This window comes from Lycorma delicatula, chromosome 6, assembly GCF_047948215.1.
Source record: "Lycorma delicatula isolate Av1 chromosome 6, ASM4794821v1, whole genome shotgun sequence".
Classification (NCBI taxonomy): domain Eukaryota; kingdom Metazoa; phylum Arthropoda; class Insecta; order Hemiptera; family Fulgoridae; genus Lycorma; species Lycorma delicatula.
Genome location: NC_134460.1, coordinates 93,272,018 through 93,291,978, shown reverse-complemented (window position 1 = coordinate 93,291,978; position 19,961 = coordinate 93,272,018). Strand labels below are relative to the sequence as shown.

Below are 19,961 nucleotides of genomic sequence, written 5' to 3'. Positions count from 1 at the left end.
AAAGTTTCATCAACACACAGATATAATTATGAGAACAATTAAAGACAAATTAGAAAGGCTAGTGAATTTATAACATATGGGCAATGATAATGTAGACTTTTTACACTTTGGGAAGTTTATTAAGATTAAAAAATAATTTATTAAATAATATTACAGATTCTACTACCTAATAAATGCAGTAAATGTGCCCTTGTTATCACATGTAACTGTAGAAATAAGAAATATAAGCAATTTATGTTTTATTTAGAACTATGGATGTAGTTAAAGACATTAATGACTGCCACATTATTAGTCTGATTAATGTAGTTCATTTTTAAATACAGTGTAGGATTACATTCAACTACTTATTTGATATTACTATGCTGGAAGTACATGGATGGACCAACATGATTTGTTAACTATTGTTGCCTGCTATTAAAGAAACAATAACTGAAATTGTTGATGAAAGAACTCAAAATATATTTTTCTGCTTGATGAATATCAGAATGAAGTAAAGTTCAGAAGAATTAGTACTCAGAATTCCAACATAATGAGTTTAAATGATAATGAACGAGATACACATGGGGAATGTAAATCTTAGTTTTAAATTGAATTTTTTTATTTGGCAAAGCAAGTCATATTTAATTTTTAGAATTTTTTTAATTGTGCAAGAAATTTTAAAATGGATTTTTATGTTTATAATTAATGTAGATATAAATAATTTTTTTTTTTCATTAAGAGCAAACATAAATTTATTATCTATACATTCATATATTATAACATGCTGATGGGGGATAATAAATAAATTCTGTTTTTATATATAATAGATTGCAAAGTTTCCTTAATATGTGGAATAACAAAATAGGATAGATGATGATGTTTTATTAATAAATAATTTAATTTTTTATCAGGAAACAACAGTAAAAAAAACAAAATCACTGAATAAGTTTAATTTGTTAAAACAGTTTTTTCTTGAATTTGCTTTTCTACCGAGCAAATCCAAGAAATCTGTTGTATATTCTAGTCTTCCTTTAGCCATAATACCTGTTCCACACAGTCAAGACTTACTACCCGTTTCAGTTCTGCCACAGATATGAAGTTACAAATTTTAGCTTTTTGTTGCCAATCTACCCTAATAATAATATCATGGTACTTCTGCAGTGTATGATTCTGTTATTTTGAAAATATGTAACATCTGTAAAATATGTTGCAAATAACTGTAGCAGTTGCAAAATTTAATTGGATGGAACTGAGGCTTTGTTTATAATTTATATAAATAAATTTCTATCACCTATTCTATTCATTTTTAATTACTGTCAAAATACAAGGATAAATCAAATATAAACAGGATTTTATTTTTAAAAAAAAGTTTATTTATTGAAAAATAAAAGGTAAATATAATTTATATTTTTACATAGTTTCCTGTTTTAGAAATACATTTTTTTCCAGTGAGAAGGAAGGTTTTTTTTCGCAGCATCATTTAATGAAGCTGGTTGCATCAGGAGCCAATTGCACACAAATCCCTCCACGCCCTCATCTTAAAATTGTTAGCTTCCTAGTTTCTTTAAGCAGCCCAAACAAATGAAAATCGCAGGGTGTAGATCCGAGCTGTAGGAAGGACAATCAAGTGTAGTCCAGTGCATTTCTTCTAGTTTTGAGATTGAAAGTTTATTCTTTTGTTATGCATTAATTAGTAACAATTAAAATTAGATGTTTATACTTTCTCTGTATGCAGATAGCAATAACTTGCAACCAACTATGACTGGATTGAAAGAATACGTAATATGATTAATATAAATTTCAGTAATTTAATTTTCAGCTATTGACTCAGTAATTGATATTTTTTTACATGTAATTTATAATTATAACTATGATGAAGTATTGACTTCAAAAGCACTACAGTTTGTAAGCATCTTACTTTTTAATGCTTTCGCTGGTTTTAATTTTGTAACTTTATTATTGTTTAATAAAATAAATAAATATATATATATACATACATATACATTTGAGATGATGTTTCTTTTGCCAACTTACTACCTACTAAGGGTTGCAGCAGTATTTGATGTAACTGCTCTCATGCTAGAAGCAGTTTGTGTTCACATAAGAACATGACCATTAATGCTATTTTTTTTTTTAGAATAAAAAAATTAATATATATATATATATATATATATATATATATATATATATATATAAAAGCACTGTAGAAAAAAGTGTCTTATTTTGTTAAATCTCTTTACAGTTGAATTTTTTAATATTCATCCAAATAAGATGCTTCAAAAACAAATAAATGATAAAAACTTAAAATAACTGAAAATCAAATCTGTGGTATTTAGAAATGTACAAAGGTCCTAGGTTTTAATCCCAATCAGGGGTGTGTTTCATATTCCCACATATAAGCTTCTCTGTTGAATTAATTCATGAAGCAAAAAAAACCTGATAGATAATGTTTAAATATACAGAAACTGAAAAAAAAAATTAAAACTATACAAACAAAACAATAGTCCTCTAAGGTGCAACTCCCTTCAAAATAATGACTAACTTAATACAACTGCCAGTTACAAAAATACACTGTTATTTAACTGGCAATCAGATTTTTCAAGTAGCCCATCAAAATCTTTGGGGTAGTGTAAATAGTATTCTACAGAGTATGTACAAATTAACTACCAGGCAAAAGCATAATAAGCATTATTGAGACTCAACAGCTGTTCCTCAAATGAAACCATCTATACTATTATACAAAGAGGAAAAGGGTTTTTGTTTGTTTGAAATAAAAAAAAATACTCTATCAATCGCAACCAAGTTTTTAACCATGTTTCTTGGCAAAAGTCTTTAGATATATTTCATCTGAAAAAAAAAATGTATGCAGAGATAAAAAAATATATGTATGCATGTGGGGATTTGAACTAAATGATTCGAATCAATCGAATGAATATTACAAAAATAATGAAATTAATGTGAAATAAAAAAATTTGTTTAACAATAATGGGCTTCCCATGGGGATTGCATTTGAGGCTAGAATGGCGAATGAGAGCACCTTATGAGAGGCTAAACCAATCACCATTAACTGGTAACAAGTAGGTGCCCCTGGGGCACTGTTTGAGGTGCAATGGGATACATTATAATATCTCTGCAAACAATCATCTGATCTTCAAAATTCAAATGGTGTATTTCTTAGTAGGTTGAAGACTAACTTTTGCATGCATCAAGTACACTTTTGATCTAACAGATCGTGGTTATTTTGAATCATGTATATGTATATATAAAGTTTGTAGTTCAATCCAGGTGATGAACTAAAGAAAAGGTTGGAGTAGTCTACAGCATGTCATTTGGGACCGACTGAGGCAACATCTCTTAGGTTGCTCTCAAGTAGTTAAAAATGTCTGTTTCTTTATTAATGCATCACGTGAGAACTAACCAACCGATTACTTTCAAATATTGCAGGATACAATTGTTTATACCTGGGAAGGTTTTAAGACACTGACCGAGGTCCTACCTCCTGTGAAGGTTAAGATATTAAAAATATTCATTATGGAATAAATAGATTAATCCTTTTACTTCATTATTATATTTCTGCCACTATGGCAAAGAAATAAGTTATTAGTTTTTTGTTGTCAAAATGTGTGTTTCTTTAGTTACTATTTCTATATTTTGTAATTCAGTTTCTTTTTCAGGTTTCTGTAAAACCTGAATACTCTAATTATTATTTATTAGTATTAGTCTCACAACCATGAGGATAACATACAGTCCAGGGAGTGGAGCCCTCTGGGTAGATGGGAATGGCATCCGAAGCAAGCTCTGCATGTGTCCAGGGCGCTGGTCCCCCTGGCAAATTGGGAATGGTGAGCAGAGCGAGCTCTGCAGCCATGGGGCATGCCCCTTGGCACTGAGTTGGCTCCAGGATTCACCTGGGCTGAGCTGAGCTTTGAGGGTACAGCTTCTGGTTGGATGGAATGGAAAGTAGATTTGTAATTTTATGTAAAATTCCTAACGTGTAATACAAAACTGCATTTTGTATAAAAATAACTAACACTATATACAGAAGTAGTATCGCTGATATTCAGATATATTCACAAAATAATAACAAATATTATAAAACCAATGTCACTTTATTGAAATAATAGCACAACTCGCTCATTGAAGCATTAATATGTCCTTCCACTCAGAAAGTGCCACATGAAATATGTGAATGGTTTTAACATAAACAAACCAGTTTGCATAGTTTATTTAATATGACATAATATATTTAAATATAATAATTAAATAATCATAAAAAAACAATATATTTTAATTAATGAACTACAATTATCTAAATTATTTAAATAAGAAAACATATATTTGTTCAATTAACATAAAAAATTAATAACAATAATTACCATGCTGAATTGAAAATCTTATGTAATAACAATACCAAGCACAATAAGTAAGTAAAATAAGGCAAATTAACACATTGAATGCAGAAGGATATGCTGTAATATCCTGCTCATCATCAAGTAAAGATGGACATTCCAGCATGACCTGATATTCTATTAAAAATAATCCTTGTGAATGGGTTTCATTGCTCACTATAGCTTAGTTTGAAATTTATTGTCACATAGTCATCCTTTGGTTACATAACAGTTAAAATTGTTCACTATATCTGTTATCTTTCACTTTCCTATGTGTGAATTTTTCACATTTTAATTTATAATTCTAAAAAAATAATGTTACTTAATTTTCTAGAGATAAGGGAGAACGTGTTTCATTTTTTTTTTTGAGCTGAATCTAAGTAAGATGTAGTTATTGACACGTCTAAATAAATACTTTGGCTCTTAATAAAAGCTATTTTTATAATTTAAAGTATTTTATTTGAAAAAAAAAACAAAAATATTACAGTAACACAAAAAGAAAGATTTATTGACAAGCAATAGATTCTTAACAGTGGCAGATAAATGGTCATGTCATTTATTTGTGTCATGAAAAATAATACCTATTTATAATTTTACATTCATTAGAATTTGTTTGACAGCCAATACCAATAATACCTTTACGTAATTTCTAGTTGCTGAAATTCTGAGAACTAATTAATCTTCACTATCTGATGTTAGTAAATCATATTACATAAATAAGAAAAAAAATATCAGTCAAATTTAAAAGTACACTGGCACTACAAAATATCTGAGGCAAAAGGATTATTTCTTGAAGAAATAAAATTACGGTTGTGGGTGATCTTGAAGTGCCAGCTACCTGAACAGGAGAGATGGTTATATCTGCTAAAACAGAAACAACAATACCGTTCATCTATGATCCAGGGCCTTCAACAAACTCACAATCAACAGATCCAGCCTTCATCAGAAAACTTTTTCATCAAATTGTAAATTTAATGAGCAGGTACAACAAATATGAAATGTTAAATTGCAAAAACTTTTCAAAGAAATCTTATTTGAGAAGACAGAGTGTGAGGGAAACTGCACTTAATTTACCTCCTGAAATCAAACGAGTGACTATTTTACAATGACTACGAGCAACTAATTGACTTGATTCTGACAGAAAAGAAAAAAATCTGGAACATTATTACAGGGTTTTAGTACTATTCTAGGACAAGAATAAAGCAGTAGAGTAGCGACATTAGTTTCTACTGCTTACTAGAATATGCATATACGCTTATGCTATATGCATATATGCTTACTAGAATATAATATGCATAGAATATGCATGCATTTTTTAACATTACAATTTTTCACTGCATGCAATGTCATAAATATGGAAAAAACTTTCGTAAATGTAGATGGAATCCTCCGGCCCAGAACTTCCTGCACTTGTTTGCACAGCTAGTTTCGATCCAGAACTTTCTGGCAAGAGCTATGGTGACAAAGTGGTTCATAAATGGCTAATGGAAGAAGCTGGAGTTTCAGCTTCAAAAAAGCTTTTTGGGATTAAAAAAATTCTAGAAAGGAAGCTTATTCCAAGCCAAAAAGAGTATTCAAACCAGGTGAATATTCATCCTTAAATGAAAAGGTAGAGGTAGGAGGTACGGTGAAAAGTTTTGAATTTGGAGCAGATATGATTGATGTCACCACTCACAGGGGTAAGTTTTAAAAACTGAAGCTGTTGTGTAAATCGACGATGGGCACTGATAACAAGGTTCAATGAAAGAAAACTTTTAAAACTACATGAAACTATTTGTGTTTAGTGAATAACTACATTTTATACTTAAAATCTAACCAAAATTGGTGTCCTTGAAAAAGTGTTGATTATTCATCAAGTCATTGATCTTTCTCTGTTATAAATCTGAATTAATTAAAACCTACAGGTCTACATACCCCTCCGTTTTTAGTTTTTTCTCCTAGCAAGCGAGATAGACTCAGCTAAAATGATGTAACAAGAAAGATGGAAAATCCTGGTATCCTCTAAGGAAGAGCTGAATCTGCATGATGAAGGAAAAAAAAGTACTTTCTATTTCTTCCCGATGGCAAGTCAACCACCACTATGCGTGGGTGAATGTTTTGAAACATTTTGTAAAAAATAATTTTTGTTTATTCATGAGTGGTGAATTTTTAAAAATACTTTTTATATTAGCGATTACCTTTTTTCTATTATTAAATAGTTTTAAAAGTTTTTAATGATTCAGGTTTACTAATAACATTTTATTGTTTTATTATTACTTTCTGATATTATTCTGTATATAATATTTATTTTAGGTTCAAGCTTTCAGATTTTTCTAATTGAACTCTTACTTTTGCTGTAAGATAGTTTATATTATTTTGTTCTACAAACCGTTTGATTATTGAGTGTAAGACAGTATTTTATTTAATTATCGGCTGACTCTACTGGCTAAAATGAAATATAAATTCTCCTTTTGCAATAATAAAATTAGTACATAACATTAATATCTGAAACATAATTTAAAAAATATCATAAATTAAATAAATTAAAAAAAGAAAAAACATAACTTTAGTGGACAGGCAAAAAATAACATTAAAAAAAAAAAACACAAAATTATTTATATTTATAAATAGAAAATTGCTAAATACAGTTTGTTCTAGAATGACCTTTCATCTCGTATGAATAACTATCTTTTATGGTGACAAGACATTCTGGAATATCAAACCGTATTTTCACAGGCTGGAGAATGTGCTGGAACATCCATGCTAGAAAAATTTTACTAACAATCACAGCTGCAGTAACTGATTGATTTACACAACTACGTTCAATATGTTTAACTAATAAATGTTACATTATAGAATAAATATAGGAATGTGAAACATAACCCTTCCAGGTATTTATAGGTAGTGTAAAATTCTAATTAATATATATGTTACAACAGAACTAATATGTTTCCAAATTTTTTTTATAAAACTGTACAAAAGAAAATTGATTAAATACTAAGAAATGACTAATATATTAACATCATCAGAATAATAAATCATTTTTGTAGAAAATTTGTTTTTCATATGACATTTTGTATAAGCTACTTCTATTTTTATGACAGCATCCAATAGTTAATTAAATTAACTGATCTACTTAGTATCAATAAATTATACTTTTATAGGGTAAACATGAAATTCTAAACTTGGAATTAATAGATTTAATTACATGTTATGTAAAAGTTAAATTTTGCCACATAGCACATTTCTTAAAACATCCTTTTTTGATTAAAAAAGGCCTAAAATAATTATCATTCAACTATCAATAACACATTGATATGTTTTATATAATTCTATGTTCATTTTTAAGTGGAAGTTAATTTATTATAACAATTTTTCTGTTATTTCTGAAAAGAATAAATAAAAATAGATTAAGATACTTTGCTGAACAGAAGTAAAGTGAAAAATAGGTAGTCATGTTTTGGAGGTTTTACTGTAAAAATAATCTGACAATCATAAAACTAAAATATCAATGAAACCAAAAATGATGGTAACTAATGATTTTAATGCTAATTTCCATCAAAATATTAAAAATTTCTATTTTTCTAAGGAAATTTTAATTTAGAAACTTTATGGCTAAAAATATATTTTATTAATGATATGTAAAATATGCTGAAATATGTTATAAATGTAATTTAATTAACAAATTAATCGCTAACTGTATCAATGTAACTAATAATTAACTCTTTTACTACTGTTGAGCCATATACAACATATGACTGACTACTTGCACATCTGAGTGCCATATGTAATATACAGTTTTCAAAGTTTTAAAAATGTTCTGCTTAATTACACTGCTATTTCAGTACAACAGATACATTAACTTTTTGTAAAAAAGTAAATTGCATCACTATACGTATGATGAAAAACTAAAAATCCTAATGAATAAATCTACTGATTAAAAGTAATAAAATATATTATTTTATTTCTTTTAACATATTCAATGCCAACAAAGATTAGAAAGATGTGTGCCCTACAAATAAAGGAAAAAGTATATTGTTCAGTTTATTTTAAAACTGTGTTAATATTATACAGATATATGAAAAAATAAAGTTATTCCAAAAATACAGTAAGAGTATAATAAAACTATTGTTTTAGTTCTATTACAAATTTCTGGCAAAAAATTAATTGTTTTGATGGTTTTTTATTTTTATAAAATGTTATCAAAACAAATATGATTTACTGCACAGTCTTTTCTAATTGTTTGAATGAGAATTGAATGTGAGAAATATTTAAATATCGGTCATGCTGTAGTGAAAAACAACCACTACACACGAAGCATCTAAACATAAATGAGTTAACTATTAATTAAATTAACTGACTATAATATAATTATGTTACTGTGAACAAGATATTTTTTAATCAAACAATACACAATACTAATACAGAAAGCCATCTTGGTATCAAAATTAGAAATCTGGTATCACTATATTAGCTTATTTAACAGAAGCACAAAATACAGACAAAAAATTAAATCACATATAAGACTAATGTTCATCTATATTAAATTAAATTAAACTATTACTTTCTTTCTACCCACAATGAATAGGATTATCACAGTAAAATGTGAACAGTATTATTAAATATGTATATTTTTATACATATTCATGGTAAGCTATATTAAAAATAGAATCTTTATTTTTTAAGTAAATTATAATTTGAAATTAGCTCACTTTGAAATAAAACAAAAATATTTAAGATTAAAACAAAAATATTTTCTACATCCATAAAATTTAACAAGAACTTGTCATTAAAATTTACTGGGGTTTTCTATCATTAAAAAATAGTACAAAAAATCTTATTTACTAAAAGTATAAAATATTACTTTTTAAAACATCAGATATCTTTATTATTAAATATCATGAGCAATTGATTACAGGAAGACAAAGTAAAAATGTACTTCCATAAAAAAATTGTACTTCTGTAAGTGCAGTAATTAGCTAATCTAAACAGTATTTATGGATGGATAAAAGACAAAATCTTGTTTCAATACCCTAAAACTTTACTGAAAAGTAATGATCAATTTTTATCATATATAAATCGCATTAGGTGTATAAAATTATATAAAATTGATATTATTTAAATTTGGATAATCATATATGGAAAAAAGTAAAATTCTTAACTGGTAAACCACTATCTTTAAACAGACTTTTTTCCCAGTTGTTGGTATCACTGATTATTTAGGTTAATGACATCTAGCTGTTTATGTAGTTTATTATATTGTTTCATATTAAGCAAATGATTCAATTTTGTTAATATTCTCTACAGTTATTACTTTAACAAGCTCTTGGCAGTCTCTCAGATCATTATTAAGAAAACTTTTTCTTAATAATATACTCTCACCAATTGATGTTACTTATATGCTGTATTTAGTTACTTTTACTAATTAGTACAGAACTAATTTATTCAAATCTTCTCAGATGGAAGCTCAGTAAAGAATTTCAGGGCATCTGTTCATTGGGACAGATAAAAATGATTCAATAAGATTGTCAGTATCTTGAGCTAAATGAATCTATGACATTTACGGATGATTCTAATGTTAATGTCGATTTCATTATTGAAAGTGATTAAAAGAGCAGGTTCTAAAAATACTCTTTTTCATGGTTAACATAATTTTACTTAAATACTCTAGGTTGAAATGTCAAGAACATCAATTTGTTGGTTTTCTGAGTCTAGGTAGGAGAAAAGGTCATCTAACAGATTCTATTTCTGCTTGCAAATTTTTTAATATATAGTGCAATGATAGTGAATGAAGTACAGTGTAAAAATCAAACTGACTTACAAAGTAGAGAAAAAGCAAGAAAAATCTAGTTTTTCTTTACATTAAGTCAACCAATAGATTTGATTTTTTACTAATGGTCCTACAAAATTCCAATACTTAGATTGAAAATGTTGCATAATAAAATCAAATTTTGTTACTTGCCCTGAGGTTTGATGACAAATGAAAATTTGAATTGTTCTCTACCTTCAAACTTAATAGATTCTTCTATAACTATAGAAAATTGTCCATCTTAAAAGTGAAAGTGCCTCTGTTTTTTAATGAAATATACAAACATTTCTTGGGATATTGTTCCTTTAACGAAAGAACAGTAATTATACAAAAACCCATTTTAATAATTCATTAATTATTGTAGTAGTTTACTGGTTAAGGGTTAATGATATACGAGTTACCTCAACCGGAATAAATACTTATATTTATAACAGTATTGGGAAATTACAGAAGGCATATTAACCAAAACTAATTCCAAAATATACAGTCAGGGAAAAGTTTCTTCATAATCTTCAGGTAGATGACAAAGTTGTATACATTTGGTAATATTAATTAAATCTGGCAACACTTATGACCTTTTGAAAGATGACGAGTAAAATTTTGACATTTTCACACAAATGTTTCATATCTTATATTAGTACACTAACTCTATAAACATTTTATAAAGAAGAATCATGATTCTTCGACACGTAATTAACTGCAGTGGAGAGTAGACTATGTGTTACATTTCACATAATAACTGTATAGTAAAGTAATTTAGTCATATGAAGCTTTTGAAAGTAAGTTCCATAAAATGCAGATTTGTTTCTTCTGTTAACAGAAATAAGTTCAGAAGATGCAAACATGAATTGTATTCATGATTGGTCATGTTGAAGGCAATTGATAATTTTATCTGCTTTTGCAGCTGGAGTGCTATGCTACTTTTCTCCTTGATTAAAATTGTTTTTTATTTTTAATGTTAAATACATGACTTCAACTTTTAACATATAATACAATTAAATATGTAAATCTGCTTATATAAGAAAAAATACATTAAATTTAAAGATATAAATTTTAAACCTAAAGACAAAATAAAAACAACTAGATAAGGTGTTATTGGGTTCTGCGTACCTTTAATGTAGAAAAGCAATATATTAAATGTGAAATTAGAACATCTAGAGAGTAAGATAATGTAACATTTTTACCAAATTATTTATAATACAAAATTAAATGGTTTAAAGATTTTTTCAATTAAAATAATTATAATAAAAAATTTATTTTCCTACAATATAAATACACAGAAATACTTAACTATGTACATTATCTATGTAACTTATATTTGTTCCATTAATTTAAATCACTGTAACATTTTACAGATTGTAAACAATTTTTTACCAAAATATTGCGTGCATTAAGTGTAATTAATGATGGGATATGACATGCTAAGCAATACACTAAAGAACAGAGCATGCCAATTACTGAAGAGAAAGATTTTTACATCAGTTTCCAACATAAGTGGAACGGGGGACTCTAAAATCTTAAAGAGACAATATTTCATCTGTTGTTAAAATTTCTTACTATCTTTACTGATGACTAAGCTGGTTTTTCTGTCAAGTTCTTCTCAAGAATGAGTCATTCTAATATTACAGTGAAGTTATAATCTTCATCACACCTTTTAGATCAAGAAAAGATCTAAATCTTAATGTAAATAATTTTGTTTCACAAACTTTAAAAATTAAAATTCTTTTGTTTGACTTATTTTGAATCGCTGAAGATAAAAACAGCAGTTTTCAAAATACCCTTTCATTTCAATATACTAACTTCAAGTATTGTTAAAATTTTGTATATAACAAATATAATTGTTTTTATATATATATATAAAAAGATCTAAATCTTAATGTAAATAATTTTGTTTCACAAACTTTAAAAATTAAAATTCTTTTGTTTGACTTATTTTGAATCGCTGAAGATAAAAACAGCAGTTTTCAAAATACCCTTTCATTTCAATATACTAACTTCAAGTATTGTTAAAATTTTGTATATAACAAATATAATTGTTTTTATATATATATATAAAAAGATCTAAATCTTAATGTAAATAATTTTGTTTCACAAACTTTAAAAATTAAAATTCTTTTGTTTGACTTATTTTGAATCGCTGAAGATAAAAACAGCAGTTTTCAAAATACCCTTTCATTTCAATATACTAACTTCAAGTATTGTTAAAATTTTGTATATAACAAATATAATTGTTTTTATATATATATATATATATATATATATAAAAGTATTTAATTCTTAATAAAATAAATAATATTGTTTATCTATTCTAGAAGTAAAACAAAACTCTCATAAAGAAAATAAGTTATAGAGTTTTAATGAATCAATCCCTAATCATATTCAGACTTGAATTTAGAAGTAAATGATCTATATATCACTTGACCACTCTAAGAAGCTATTCATGGACATTTATTGGTTGATGATGAAAAGCAATCTACATGCTTTATTTCTTTATTGTTTTTAAAATTCCATAAAAAAATTCTCAGGTGAAATTATTATAGTAGCTAGGCAAATGTTATCAAGTAATAGCAAATGATTTAAATGAAGTTAAGTGAAATGATTATAGTAGTTTAGAAGTAATTTTTCAACTGGCTAAAGGGGAAGATTCTTTAGAGCAATTCATTAATACGGAATAAAATAATAATACAGAAATGCTGAAACGATTATTATTTCTTACTAATGTTTACATATGCAACAACCATGATAAATCAAGAAGAGAAGCAGAATTCAGACAAGGAGGAAGTTTTAGTGAAATATATTTTATTACGAAGAAGCAAAACTTATCAAATGAAAAATATTATATAAATGAATAATTAAAAGTGAAAAGTAAAGAACTGTAGAAAGACAAGAGAATTAGATGATCTGAGCTGAGTAAATTAAATATAAATGAGCGCAACAGGAAAGATGTAGAAAATTATAATCAAACATAACTAACTGAAGGTATATAATATATACGGTTGTCTCAGAAAGACAAGGAGAATTTGCTGGGTAAAAGTCAAATGGGTCCGCCAACAGCATACTTGATTACCATTGCTTTTATTTTTTTTTTGTGAGTGGTAATAACATAGATTGTCATTGAAAGGAAAGAAATGTATGTTTCTGTAGTGAAAAACCCTTCTTCTCCGGTAGATAGAGTACTAATAGATAAACTTTGATACGGTGAAATAAATTATGGTCCTGGTTATGACTGCATACCATAGAACCTGATGGTTATGTAAAAACTCATGATGTGGGATCCTTAAAAATTGAATGGAATTAGATAAGGCCATGTTTAACAAACAAGTTTCCATAGATCACTTAAGTTAAACAAGAATAACAAGTGGTTTAGATTGAATGTTGTTAGTATTTTGCTAGCGATTCAAGACGATAACAGTCAAAGCCACTTAAAATATATAAATTCAAAATTTTTTACTCAATATATTTCACCTTTTTTTACAAATGTAAGTAAGAAACCTTACAATGCACTTTGAAAATTTATATTTTATTCTAAGAGATACTCACTTAACATTATGTACTATAGTATATATATTTTGTGTGCATTACAAAAATTTTTACCACTAGCTGTGTATATTTCAGTTCAATGTGCTAGTGGTAAGCAATCATTCAACTTGCGACTGTCTGCATGGTAGTTCAATGATTTTAATATTACCTTCCTCACTTTTTGTACAATTCAATGTTTTTTTGCATTTAGTGTTACAAATTTCAAATATATATCCCCAATCCAATAATAAAGAGGTTACCAAACAATGCACCGATTAATTTTATTGATATGTGCTCTTATCTTTACACAATGTTCATATTTTGAATGTTTGTGACAAGACTCTTAACCTGAGCCACAAAAAAATTAAAAGTAAATTCTGATAGTAAGTCAGAAAAACACACCAAATAATCATATATGGAAATTTATTATTATAAAATTAATAAGTCAATAAAATAATATTTCCTAATCTTTACAATGTGTTATAAACTACTGAATTAAATACAAAGGATATCTTCATACGAGTTTAATCTGGAAGAGTATTTACATACTAAACAGAAATTTCTGTTAAAATATGAAAAATTCCAGCAATGAATTTAATGACAGGTACAATTATAAACTTTATGTCAGTAAATGTGTAAATAATAAAATCTTTAATGCAGCTACTATTTGTACTTTCATCAATAGTTTAACATAAAAGTTATATTAATCCTGTTAAATAGTATGTTATTTTACATTGCTTAATTCTTTCTACTAATTAAAAATATTACATTTTAAATGATTAAAACTGAATAATTACTACTAGGTTTTAATTTTGCAGTATTAAAATTAATCTACAAAATTATTCATTTTGCAGTAACATTAACTGAAATTGTTGCTGAAATATTCAGCAATAGAAACTGCAGAAATATATGACAACTAGCATAATAATAACCATTACTAATTTCCTCTAAAAAAAATAATCACATTATGTATTAAAATTAATTAGCTAATTTTTTTTTTTACGTTTTTAATCTTTTTTACTTTCTTTAATGTGTAAAATACTTATGATAAAATAATGTCATTAAAATATTATTCAGTTACAACTAATTATTATTAATATTTATCTCGAATATTATACGCTTTATTAAACACTGCTTCATAATTTTTCCGTACAACTTCAAACGTATCACTAACACTTCGATTTAAATTCCTTTTGTCCAATTCATTTTCAAGATGAACATCTGAAGTCGACATTGCTATTTCTTTTAGAGAAGTTTCAACAGTTTTTAACACTAATAAAAAGTCTAATAAATAACTATAATCAGAACCACTCCTGTAATGAAAATTTTTTTTGTAGTTAAAGAAACTTAAGAACAATTAATTTATTAAACACAGTATAATTCTTAGAAATAATATTTTAAGACTGGAATAAAGATACTTTTTCCCATCTCTATCTTGAAGAATTTCAAGTCTATTTTTAATAATTACAGGCAAAAATATAAGAAAAAATATTGTAGTCATAAAATTTTAAATTCATACTTCAAACTAATATACCTAATTTACATGTCTTAACAGTTTAAAAAAAAGGTGATTCAGCTAATTTAGTATCATTCATGTTGATTTTTGTATATGGGGTATCGATGCCAGTTTTTTTTAATTACATTTAGGGGGCAGGGAAATATGGTCACCATGGGTCCCATATCTCAAACTTTTACCTCAAAGTCGGTTTTCTAGACTGTCACTAATCACACACTACATTCATGTAGAACATGAACATTATACAATTAAATTAAATATCTAATTGATATATTAGATAAAAAAATTTAATTCTGAAATCTAATTGTCATCCAGTGAAGGAAGATTCTTAAAAAATAAAATGGAGGTGTGAGCAATACATGAATCTCAAACACGTTATTTAGCAGAATTTGATACATAACTATTTTTATCTTCTGATATGGGAACATCATGTGGCCAAATACATCTAAATTTTCTAAAATCCTATAAGATACTACAAAAGAGTTAAGTTAATGTAGTAGACACGGAAGGGCTGATAACATGTAGTCGTTTGAAGGATTTTATTTTTACAAAATAAGTTATAAACATAATTTAAATGCGTTTATGTATAAAATTAGTAATAATTAAAAATTAAATAAATGAAAGAATTTTCTGTTAATAATATTTTTAAAACTGCCTGAATCTTTCAACAAATCCCTAATATTATTTACTAATTATATTATAAATAATAAAAATATGTTGATTACAAAAATTTTATTAAAAGTAATTTTTTTAAATACAAAGTTTTACAAGAAAAAAACATATATTCAATTTCACTGGATTTTTTTTAATACAGCTTCTGATTTTAAATAATATCCCAAAGTAAAAGTAACTTTCAGGATGGGGGCCCACCACTCCACTAATGTTATAGTTTGACAATTTCTTTTCTTCTTTTACTTAAATCGTTTTATGAATACCTAAATACCTATTTTTATTTTATACTTCTGTAAGATGTAAAATTTTTGTGCTTCTTTTCTTAAATTTCTTATTACAGTTTTAAACCAAATTTTTTCTTTTTTTCTCTTGGTTATACTTTAAACCTTTTATTGTTTACTTTGAAGGAGTTAGCTTTTTTATTTTACTTGGCTCTTTTTCATCTTGATTTTGGCCTTTCCTTTTTTTATATAGGTTTTCTCCAAGGTATTTAATGTTTAAGAAACATTTAGAAAATCACAAAACTGTCTGATGAAGCCAATACTGACAGTGATAATCGATGTTGACAATATCAATATAGAAAACAATATTAAATTTGGTAAAAGAAGTTTTACATTATTTATTTACAGGTTTTTTTGTTTATGACTTGTATAGTAATTAACTTGTGAGATTTGAACTTTGGTAAATATTCTGGGGAGGTCATAAGAAAGCTGAAATTAAAATTTGTAATGATTGGTCAACAACAAACTAAAAACACACTGTCTCTAGTAGCAAGATAATGATGACAGATTTATTTTAGATTTTATGTTTTACATAGTCATAAAACCAACAAGAAGGAAACGTCTATAACATACAGTTCCCCATCTTACTTACTCATAAACGAAAAAATCTCATTCATGAACATGGCATGGCCTGAAGTTAACTGCTAGGCTATCATAAGAATAAAAATAGCAGATCACCCCACAAAATGGTACGTTTACAGATCTGGTGTTGTGCAGGCGTAGTTTGTAGTGGGAAAATATAGATGGGTGTCTTCGCAACACATTACAACTAATTACAGTTGGCTCCAAGTGAATCTAGTGAACTTCTGTTCAAATGATGTGTCATGAGAAAAAATTCAGTGTTCAATTGAGTAACAGTAACGCCAACAAAAATATCTTGTGCAACTCATTTATGACAAACACGGATGAAAATCTGGATCGTGTGGCAAAGCTTTTGAACAATGATTGACATATAAGTGTGAATAAATGGTAAATATAAATATAATATAGGTGGTAGATGGTAAATGTAAGTGTGTATCATAGATAAGCTAAACTTGCCTAAAAATGCAAGTTTACAAAATTGTGACGACTGAATTGGGTATGTGAAAAGTGTGTGCCAAAAGTTCTGACCACCTCAGCAATCAGACAATCACATCTCTCACACACATCACATCTATCAGACACCTCAGCAATCATGAGTGATAATGTGTTGTGAATTATTAGATGTGGCAACAGAGTCAAATTTATGTAACATGTGATCTGGAAATCAAATGCCAAAGTTGTGAATGGCGCATTCTGCAATCATCCACTCTCAAGAAGGCCAAGGTGAGAAAGTTGAAGATCAAAACAATATTCAATTTTTTCCACGATTCGAATGGGGTCATTCACAAAACGTTTGTCCCCCTGGAACAACAGTGAATGAAGCTTTTTATATCAAAGTGATAGTAAGTTAAAAAACGCATTGCTCGCATTCATCCCAAGATCTCTGACAGCTGGATCCTCAACCATGACAATGCTAGAGCCACAATGCATTGACAATGAGAGGGTTTCTGATCAATAAGAAAGTCAGTGCTACCAGCTGCTCTACAGTCCCATCCTGTCTCTCTGCAACTTCTTTTAGTTCTCCTGGCTGAAAGAAGAAATATGAAAGATGACAAATTTGCAACCACTAGAGCTGTTCCAAGAGGTTGTGACAAGGAAACTCTGCAATATAAATTTGTGAAGGCATGCCAGTGGAAACATTGTTGAGAACACTGTGTAGCTGCACAAGGAGTCTTTTTAGAAGATTAAATGTATTTCCTCATATTTTCAATAAACTGAGTTTGCCAGTATTAATCTGATTAGTTTTTGGACAAATCCTGCAAAGAACAGAATAGAGTATAATATAAGAACAGTTTCTTATGAAAGTTTTTTTTTTTTGTTAGAATGTGCAAGAAATGATTTAAAACTTTTCATTTGCATTTATAATGAAAAAGTAGAAGTTTGATACAGCAGTTTCTAGAGCTGTAGAACAGGAAAAAAACAGAACATGGTAGGAAAAGTGAGATACTGATCTTGTTGGCAGGTTTACAGGTCACCTAATTCCATTAATTTATCTCTCAGACATTATCTAAAAGGTGGGTGATAAAAAACTATTCACTGAATTGAACATTAATAGGCAATGCAAAATTCAATCATTGTCAAGGGAAGATGAGAACTGTTGATTATAGCATTAGATTTCATGAGGAATAAAATGCTGATCTCTGTGGCAGAGTGGTAGCATATCTGATTTTCATCCAGAGCTTCCAGAAGCGAGTTCTAATCAGGAATGGTACTTTCACACACTACAAAATTCATTATTTCATCATTATCTATTAAAAATTATAATTTGGCATCAGACTACTGTTGCTGTATAAATAAACAGAAGGCCTAGCCTCTGACATTTTCCAGTAGGCAAAATCTACTGTTTATTTGGTTTTTGTGCAAACCCCCTCTTCCTGCAGGTAAGTATAGGGTCTTTGGGTAGTTCCATAGGCATAAAGGTCTGCTACGCTCCCTTAGATCCAATAATGTGGTAGCCCAGCTGGATACAAGACAATCCCAACATGAATATACCAGATTAACCACGATAGCAGCTACTACTCCCATAGGTCTTATTCAAGGAAGGGAAAATTTAGGGAACAATTAACTCTAATCTACTTTATGATTAAGGTAAATGGTATTTCATATACATTATGTGTGGAGTGACAGGATAATTCTGACCATACTATTTTAGTTTATCTACAGGTGGAGGAATTGAAGAAAAAACTGTATTTGAACATATTTGACAGAAGACAATGACTGCAAATAAAAATATTTACTACAGCTAAGTAATCAATTTTTTTTTAATTTCACACATGAAGAATTGAAACAGGAAGGGGGCATGGCATTATCTAATAGCAATTTAATTGACATTAATTGCAGAATTCTGTAGGTCTCTACATGGTTAAGTGGAGAATCAAAGGAGCACCATAATTATGATGAAATATTGAATCTGTTTTCTTCTTCTTTTGGGAAATTCTACTTATGCTTTTTTTGGGGGGGGGGGAAGAGGAATCTGGAGACCCAAATTAGGAGGTGCACCTTTAGCCATTAGGTTTGTTGTGCAGCAACTGGACAGGAAACAGAGTCAAGATAGAATCCACAGCAATCCCTATCGGATGACAAGGATGCAAGAGCTTTTAAGATCCTGAAATCTTCAGAGAATCAAGACATGGACCTACTGAATCAATAATGGGAACAAGGAACCAAAGGAATGGAAAAAGGGTTGGTGATGAGAAATCCATCAAAGTAGATCAGGGAAGAGTATAATCCAGTCTGAGGAGGTCTGTCTATAACCAACCAATGACTTAATTTTCATCTTTGTAAGTTATTTCTGGTAATGATTTTTTTTCCAAGAAAGAAAGACACTACGCTTTTTATGGTCAATACACTACTACAAATGGTAGATTTCCTGGGATGCATATGCAGCTGGGGATATCTATCTTCTGTATGTTATGAATATATATGTTATAATAAAATGAAATAGTTATAAATACTTGATAATAAATATATTCCTTCTATTTATACATTTAATTATACTTAACATAAAAAAAAAAAATCCTAGGTAACTAGTTCCTGCCTATGTTTAATGGTATTTTGTTAAAACTTATTACTAAAAGATAAATTGTAACATACCTCAATGTATTATCCTCCACAATACTTTTTAAAACACCATGTCTGTAAAAATCAAACGCATACCCATTGAGTGGTGTTTCGAGATCAATTATTGGAATTACTTTGGCGTCTGTGAAAACCTATTAAAAATGACAAATTTTTCT

The 19,961-nt window shown here is 27.9% G+C and overlaps 1 protein-coding gene across 6 annotated transcripts in view; it reads right to left on the bottom strand.

The window, feature by feature from the left end:
- Positions 1-1,424: 1,424 nt before the first annotated feature.
- LOC142326028 (putative ATP-dependent RNA helicase DDX60) overlaps positions 1,425-19,961 on the bottom strand; it is an 83,412-nt gene continuing 64,875 nt past the window's right edge. For 5 of the 6 annotated variants that reach the window (XM_075368107.1, XM_075368108.1, XM_075368109.1 and 2 more), the window contains exons 9-10: positions 19,819-19,937; positions 12,457-14,987 (exon numbers count right to left, since the gene is read on the bottom strand). In XM_075368107.1, coding sequence (XP_075224222.1) covers positions 14,768-14,987; positions 19,819-19,937 — 339 coding nt within the window. In that variant the 3' untranslated portion in view covers positions 12,457-14,767. Of the gene's footprint in view, positions 1,588-12,456; positions 14,988-19,818; positions 19,938-19,961 lie in introns of those variants that run through there. The other variant, XM_075368112.1, reaches the window with a different exon arrangement.